The sequence below is a fragment of the Pteropus vampyrus genome, unplaced genomic scaffold (assembly GCF_000151845.1).
Source record: "Pteropus vampyrus isolate Shadow unplaced genomic scaffold, Pvam_2.0 Scaffold139, whole genome shotgun sequence".
Classification (NCBI taxonomy): Eukaryota; Metazoa; Chordata; class Mammalia; order Chiroptera; family Pteropodidae; genus Pteropus; species Pteropus vampyrus.
The window spans coordinates 370245-379188 of NW_011888920.1; the positions used below are offsets into that span (position 1 = coordinate 370245).

Genomic DNA, 8944 nt, shown 5'->3' on the forward strand with positions numbered 1-8944 from the left:
AGGTGTTATGGTCTGTTTCCAGATCCAAAGTAGTGCATCCAATGGATTTTATGAGATGATGGAAATGTTATATAATCTGTGCTATCCAATATGGTAGTCACTAGTAATTTGAGACTATTGAGAATTTGGAATGTGGGTAATACGACTGAGGAACTGAATTTCAAATTATATTTAATTTTCATTAATTTAAATCTCAGTAGCCACATGTGGCTGGTGGCTACCCTATTGGATATCTGTGTTCTATAGTGTCGTATGTCTAAGAGAAGGAATAGAGCACTTCAACAGGCAATGATGTATGCTGTAAAGTACATCAAACTTAATATCAAACACACCCACACATGAATTTTAGATCCTCTGTTGATTCTTGGTGAGAACCGTGCAGTAATCTGTTTGGATATGTTTCCATATCCTGTGCATTTGTAGGCAATTAACATAAGTGTTGAAGGACTAACTAATCATGTGGAATATTATTAGTTTATGTAATAGAATAATAAATTTGTACAAGTATTTTTTTAGGAAAATAATTTAAAAAGAGTTACAAACTTTGGTGAATGGATATATAGGGGGAGAATATATACTGTTGACTGAATATTTGAGGTGAAGTTTAAAATTTTGTTTTTTATAGGTAGATGTTTGAGAGAATTAGAGTGAGGAGTGGGATAGGGATGAGGAAGGGATGGAAGATATTCTGAATATATCCTGAAGAAGGGCATAGCAGATAAAGGATAGAGCATTTTATGAAAATATAAAATTATTCAGATGTTTACATATAATTTTGCTGGACTGGAATAGAATAAAATAAAACTGAAACGATAGATTGGATCAACCTGTGACAGGGCCTTCAATGTCAAATGGAGAAGTTTGAACAGGGACTTAAATTAAGTCTCTGTGAGAATGCTACACTTTAAGTATGTATGTATTGGCACATGTGTCTGTTCTGTTGATGATATTTTGACACAATATTATCAGTAGTATCATTAATTAAATTTTCATATAAAAGTTTACTACTTAAGGTTAATTAATCAAATCCCTCTTAAATCTCTTTGCCTTTAATTAGATTTTAATGTTTTCATAGATTTCAGAGCAGGACTTCAGAAGCTGCCAAACTTGAATCTGAAGTAAGCAAAGCACAAGAAACAATTAAAGCTGCAGAAGTCTTAATTAATCAGCTTGATAGAGAACACAAGAGATGGAATACACAGGTTTGTTTGAGAGAGAGGTCAAAAAGGGGCTTCCTTTAAAATACAGGAATTCTGTAATGTTGTCTATTTGTTTAAAAAAGGAAAGAAATACCCATTAAATTTCAGCTTAAGATAAATAATCTAGATATTAATGGCTGTTATGTGAATTAATCTTTAAGCAAAGTATCTTTATATGAATGGATTTGAGACAAAACAACCTATCCCTTTTTTAGTTATCTATGTTAATGTGGAGAAGAGCAGGGACAAAATGAGTCCATGGAAAATTGGACACTCTAAGCTTAGAGATTTTTTTTTTTTTTAATTTAACTTCACCAGGACAATAACCTAAGGAATTGACAGCGTTAGCCATTTACTTTTTCTATTACTATTATTTTAACTCTGTTAAAGTGTTGACTTTGTTTTTTGTTTGTTTGTTTTTCTTTAACCAATTAAATTCCCTCCCTCACCAGATTCTCCTCATCTGCTCATCCAATAATGTTTGATTGCCCTAACTATGCCCCTTCTCAGCTCCTTTCTCTGCAAGTATTCTGATGTTATTTCATTTAGTCGTAAGAGTATCCTGTACTCTGATGCTGACCAGAGCTATATTTCTAGTTAGCTGAGTTTTAAATTCATATTTTCAATTACCCTTTAGATAATTGCATTTAACTATCTCTGGAACTCAAACATAACATGTATAAATTAACTTATTTTCTTTTTCTCATCCCAAATCTTTTATTTCTTATCTCTCATAAGGCATCTTTCTTCAAGGCATTAAAACTAAAAACGTGGTTGTCTTAGACTATTGTTTACTTGTCATATCCATTTACAAATATCTCTCATATTTGCCTTCTATCCTTAATGCCAATCCCTTTCTTTTTTCTCCTGAATTCTCCTAACTTGTCTCCTTCCTATCTGACCCTTTAATTGGTTTGTTTTTCATTCCTTAAACCCAGTCTCATCACATCACTCACTGCCCTCTTTAAGCACTTTTAATGGCTTATTATTACCACAGGTTAAAAAAGAAGTCTTTTGAATGGCATGAGAAACTTTTCACAATCTTTCTCCCTCTAGTCTTTCTCTCTTTTTTCTTTGCTTTTTTATTGCTACTCTTTCTGCTGAAACTTATGCTTTAGGTACACTATGCTTTTAGATAATGAGTCTCCATGCTTTATGTTTGTTTTCATACTACATCTTACTTGTGTTTTCATACTACATCTTACTTGTGTTTTACAAAATGATGCTCATTTACAATACATATTTAACTGTGATTGAGACAAAAGTTTTTCATTCATTAAAATCATTTGGAACTTTCAATGACAACATATATTTATCTTTACAAATATATTGGGATGTCATACATTCATTTAATATCAGTGACGTGGAAGACCTTATTGAAGTTTTTACATTTTGACAGTTGTATTCAAGATCGGTTTAAAGTAATTTAAATCCATAAATTATTTTTTCCACAGTCAAAATTCTAATTTATGAAGCTGTCATTTTTTTTTTCTTGTTAAAACACATCCATACATCATTCTCTCTTTTTTTTTCAGGTTGCAGAGATAACAGAGGAATTAGCTACTCTTCCTAAACGAGCTCAACTAGCTGCTGCATTTATTACATATCTTTCTGCTGCTCCCGAGGGTCTGAGAAAAGCCTGTTTGGAAGAATGGACTAAGTCAGCTTGTCTTGAAAGTTTGTATATAGTTATAAATGAATTTGAAATTTCAGCATACTAAAAATGCATCTTTTGTTTTTTGCCATTTTTCTTGTTTTAAATGAGAAAATTTTCTGTAAGTTAAAAATACCATAGCTACTTTAGGTTTGCCAAATTCTGCAAATGTTCTGATAATTGTTTTATTATAATGATTCTTCTATTCCTAAACTCTATAAAACAGACCACTGAATTATTGTTGATATTACATGATTGCAGTTAAACATTTTATTACTTTAATTTTATAGCAGTTTTATATCTTATGATAAGATGCAGGAACTCCAAAACTCCTTGTGAATTTTGTGGTTTTCACAAATTATTATAGCTGTGAAACATTCATTTAATAGATAAAATATAAATTAACTGAATGCCATTTCTTTGCATTTGTTTTTCTTTTTAAGCTGATTTTCCCCTTAGCTTCTGGTGTTAAATGGGGGAAGAATGGATTGAATATTAAGGATAATCACAGAAGTTTTGTTTGAGTATATTTTAAATAATTTTAGTTTCCTTTCCTTTGTCAAGTACAAGATTGTTATAGTAAAGAATTATTGATAACTTTAACTTTTCAGAATTTGATCTGAGGAGATTTCTTTGTACTGAAAGTGAGCAGTTAATTTGGAAAAGTGAGGGACTACCATCAGATGACCTTTCCATAGAAAATGCTATTGTTATCTTACAGGTAATTAATCCATTTATTTTCCCATAAGAGATGTTTCTTTTGAAGCTTGCTCCAAGAATTACCTTCTTCAAATTCTTAGGCTTTCACAGTTGTTAAATAAATGTGAAAATATTTTGCTAATGAAAATTTATTTATGATTCGGTTGATAAATCTATAATTTCCAGTGTAATTTATTTTTTACCTTACTATAAAAGTATAAGTAGTAGTGTTTTGATGACAAAATATTCTAAATTGAATTCCTTAATAGTAATAGAAAATATTTTTGAATACCCAATTTATTTAGTTGTATAGTTCCTTCATCTAGCGTATACGATTTTATATTTTTAAATATTTTTCTTTTTAAAACAAAGTTATATAAAGTGAAGATGAGATAAATTTTGGGCCATAAGTTAGAGATTGATCATATGCATATTTTGGAAAATTATTTTTTCACATAGTATATGTGTCCCAAAAGTCATTGTTTAAACTTGAAACTATTATAACCTTATTAACATAAAAAAACAAATTCCAAATCATGTATAAGTAATTTATTTCAGTGAAGTTTTTTTTTTTTTTTTCCATTAACTTGGTTTACCTTTCTGTTATGGAACCTGGAAGATAATTTTGCCCCATGATAATATGATTTTTTTTCCTGTTTTTTTTTTTTTCTATCTCAATAGTTTATGAGACACCAATTTTCTGTTTTCTCTGTAACCTCTCTGCCCACACACCATTTCCTTATTTCATATCTGCAAAGTCTCAGAGAAAGCATGAACAGTAAATGCTCCTCTTTAGGTAACACATGCATAATATTATAAGAAATGTTTTGTGGGCTCTGTTCATTCTTGGATAATTTAGTTCGATTAGTACTCTTAATCAGCTAATATACTTTGGCTCATTACATTAGCATGTTACCAGTAGAGAAATTGGTAGCCAAAGATTAAATGGTTGATTTGGCTTGTTCTTTAATTTATTTTTTAAACGTTTCTCATTATTATTTTTTACACTAGAATTACAAATCTGGAACTCTAAATGTGTATATAAATAAGTTCATTCAGTTATAGCAAATCGTGTGATTTTTTAAATCATATTTGTTATTCTTTCTCCAGACTTTTGTAATTGCCTCTTTTTCCTTTATCGGTAATATAAGAAAGCAATCATTTGCAGATTTAAAAAACACAGTTTAAGTATTCTTTTTTTATTTCATAAGAAATCAGGGGGGTGAACCTTTAGAAAAGCTATTGCAATAATTTTTTTATTGATGATAATTTAATTTTACTGATAAGTACTTTTGTATTCTGATTATCTTTCCTTATAAATATATGAGAAATTGTTTTTAAAATTAATTTTAATAATAAACTTACTTTATATTTAATATTGCCAAGTTTCTTATAGATACTTATAAGCATTTACATGACAAAACAAAAACTATTTGGAAAAATATTTTAGAGTAATTAGTTATTCTGTTGAAATGAATTTGCCATTAGGATCAACACTCTATCTCAATTCTAAAGTATATTAGGTTTAGAATACACCGTTATAGGTAAGGGTGTGATTGGATAGCATGTCTAAAACATCTCTTTAACATCAACGTGTAGTATATGTGATGAACATGAAATTAGATCTCTAAATATATACAAACTGGGTTTCTAGGAAGTCTTCCTGAGAAAAAATGGCTCAATATAATTAATAAAATGTATTTTTGAATCAGGGAGGTATTACATCTGATTAACTATACTAGAGCTTTTCTGAGATTCTCCCTCTCAGTGGAGGTCCACATTTAAGGCCTATAGTCACTTTTAATTGGTGCTAAGAAAAGCCCAAATTATTTCTTTGTCTTACAAAGATGCTTACTTAGAATGACTATATTTAAGTTAAGCTAACTATTGAAGTGCATTTATTGTCTGGGAGAGGAAATAGTCAAATAATTATCTGTCATTGGTCTGTAACAAGAATTAGATTGATTAAATTAGTAGAAAGCTCACATTATCTATGTCCTTGAGGGACAGGGAAAGAACTTGGCCATGATGACTGTATATAGTGGATTGCTGTGATTTCTGCCTGTTGTCCTGATGTAATTATTAGCAGTTTTCCTTTTACTCTCAAAAGTTCCCTGGTTGGGGTGATAAATTATATGATCTTTTTAATATTTTGGGATTCAGTGCATTAATGAAGAGCATAAGGCTATTAGAACATATGGAGAAAGATGTGAGCGAAAATATCCAAAAAGGTGGAAAAGAGGATTAATTTAAATATCATAGTATTATAAATTTTTCGTGATTTTAATCTCACAGTATTATACACTTTTCTTGTGAAGACATGTATTAATTATTTGGTTTTTATTATATATAGACAGTTAAGTGTCAAATAAATTTTCTTTAAATGACTCAGAATTTTTTTTTCCAGTTAAGTTAATTATGTTTTCTGTTTATTTTCTTTCTTTTTAAATTAAATTTATTGAGGTGACATTGATTAATAAATAATACATTATATGTATATTGTATCCAAATTTTTCCTTCCTACCATTTAGTGTATACTGAGGAAATGTAGACTAATTTAATACTAGTCTGAAGAATATACAGTTATAAAGGTAAATCAAATAAGGAATTGTTCTTTTTCAAATAAATCCCAAATAATTAACATAACAATCAACACTATGCATACTTGCTATGTTATGCATATATTATTATTATTTAACAATTAATACAGGTAAAACACTTAAATACTAAACTCATTGAATTTACAAAACCCTATCTAGTAGGTGCATGTATTATCCTTTTTATAGATGTGGAAATTGAAGCACAGAAGGTTTAAGTTGCTTGTCCAAGGTCACAAAGCTATCAAGTGGTAGAGCCAAGATTCAGACATTGCCATCTAGCCAGTCTATGCTGTAAAACTGCCTTTCATAGCTGTGCATGTGTTTTTGTGTATATTTTTAAATTCATTAAACTTGTATTATTCCTGTTAATATAATTTTTCTTAACTAATCAATAGATAGGCTTAGTTTTATTTATAAAATGTTTCTACTCTTATCCTGCTTACAGGTATTAAAAATATAAATAAAATTACAGAATATCCTAGATGTTTTGAAATAATCTCTTTCAAAAATATCCTCTGCCCAGTCTTCTCTTTACCCCAACCAAGGAGAGAAGAATTAAAGGAAGTATTGTATATCTCTAGCCTGTGACCTCTGTTCTGAGCTCTTGATCTATAGTTCTAACTCCCTGTTTGATATTACCTAGAACTTCCTTCCTAGGTAGCTCAGGCTGTCTCTTAACTAATCATCATCATCATCATCATCATCATTATTATTATTATTTTTAGTCAAGAATCTTTCAATGGCCAAATACCATCCATTTAAGCAAAAAAAAAAAAAAAAGCAACTTATGTTTTTAAGTAACTGAGATGTTCAAAAGATTGGGACTAGCTTTAGTATTCAGATGGTGTTACCAGGACATCATTCTCTCTCTCCATCTTAAGAGATGGATTTATTCTCACATAGGTTCTCTCCATCCTGCATTAGGATGGCCATTGGTGACTCTAGACTTAACCGTTATCAGAGTATATACTTCCAGACTAAAGATGTTTCTTCACCTCTGCTCCCTGCTCCAGTGCATTTATGTCATAACTTCAAAAGGATTCTGATTGATTTGCTTGTGTCACTTGCTTGTTCTTTGGGGGCAGTGTTAGATGATTGATAATCCCAACAAAAATATATTGAGTTTGATATGAAAGGTAGGCAAAGGTAGCTATTCACTCTATCTTTTTTCTTCCTTCCCCACTCGCTATAAACTGCTTCTCTTTTATTTCCTACCAATGGAGATGTTATACTTGAAAGATGCAAACTGCAAGTCATTCTCACTATGTTTCTTTAATTTTACCTATGGTTACTAATTCAGCAAGTCTTGTGAAATCAATTTCTCAAATATGTTATGCTTTTATCCTCTTCTAACCATATCCATTGCCAGTTAGGTCTTCTATATTTAGACCTTCTATATTTTATATCTGGACAATTATATGATTATTTCAGTTGGTCCCATGCCTCTAGTATTATTTCCTTACTGCTATTGAGATGATTGGTCTAAAATGTTAATCTGATCATGACAGTCTCTGGATTAATATATTTCAGTAACTTCCCATTGCCTGAAGTATAAGAATTTCATTATCTTTAAACATGGCATGAAAAGCTCGTCATGATCAGAAAGACTGTGATTATTCCTGCAGCATCTTTATTGACTACTGTTTTCACTCCAGCTATGCCAGCCTACTGGTAGTTTTCCAAATGCACCCAGGCTTTTTATTCCTCTCTCCATCATGCTGTTGTCTTTGCCTGAAATGCTTTTTCACTTCTTTGCGAAACTAAGTTTATTTTATCTTTCTTAGTTTAACTTGAATTGCTTCCTAGCAAATTCCTGTAGCTCTCCCTTTGATTCCATAGAATATTGTGTCCTCTTTAATTGTTTACTTCTTTATTGCATGTGAAGTGATTGAAGTTAAGGGAATGTTATAATTTCTGTACCGCTCACATTATGTTACTGTAGTTAAGCAACGTATGGTAGATGAATGAATGAATGAATAAATGAATGAATAAAAGCTTGACATTTTTGGATCTAATATAATTTCTTACATGTAGCATTTAACTACATTTAATAATGAAATACAAACGTAAAATATGCCTTAGAGATTTTGTCTAAATCTCTCTGGAAAAGTATAAATAAATGAATGTAAACTTGAAATACTCTGAAATTCTCTTTTTTTTAATTATTCATTTTTATTATGGTGATGTCGGTTAACCAAATCTAATAAGTTTCAGATGTACAATTTAACAGTAATGCATATACATATATATGTACACACACACATAGACACAGACACACACATATATTGCATTGTGTGTTAGATTAGATTTCTTTTTATCATCACATATTTGACCCCTTTTATCCCTCCTCCTCCACCCGACCGTCTGGTAACCATTAGTCTATTGTCCATGTCCATGAGTACTCTGAAATTCTTATGCATATTTTCTGTGCTAAAACATGATTTTCTGAAACTTTATCTTTTTTTTTTTTAACTGCATCAGATCATTGGTTTGAAAACATGGGTAAGAACTTTTTAAAAAATTTAAAATTGTTATTTTCATGGTTAGAAAAACTAGAAGACTTGTTAAATATTTGCTGCTGAATGCTAGCATAGAATAACATCTAAAATCTAGGCATAGGTAATACTTAAAAGCATATTTACTAACCATCTCATTTTGCTGGAAATAGCAGATTTATATGATGGAGCAGTAAGTGAAACCTCCAGAAATAGATGCTGGGTGAAGATCACACAGGAGTGTGACACTGAGGGAACTGTGGTTCATTTTAGGTACAAGCGAAAAGGGGGTGGGGT

General features: G+C 30.4%; 1 protein-coding gene across 1 annotated transcript in view; it reads left to right on the top strand.

Moving 5' to 3' along the window:
• Positions 1 to 8944, top strand: part of DYNC2H1 (dynein cytoplasmic 2 heavy chain 1) — a 274915-nt gene that overhangs the window by 106353 nt on the left and 159618 nt on the right. The window contains exons 58-59 of the mRNA XM_023535396.1: positions 2735 to 2876; positions 3465 to 3574. Coding sequence (XP_023391164.1) covers positions 2735 to 2876; positions 3465 to 3574 — 252 coding nt within the window. The remainder of the gene's footprint in view (positions 1 to 2734; positions 2877 to 3464; positions 3575 to 8944) is intronic.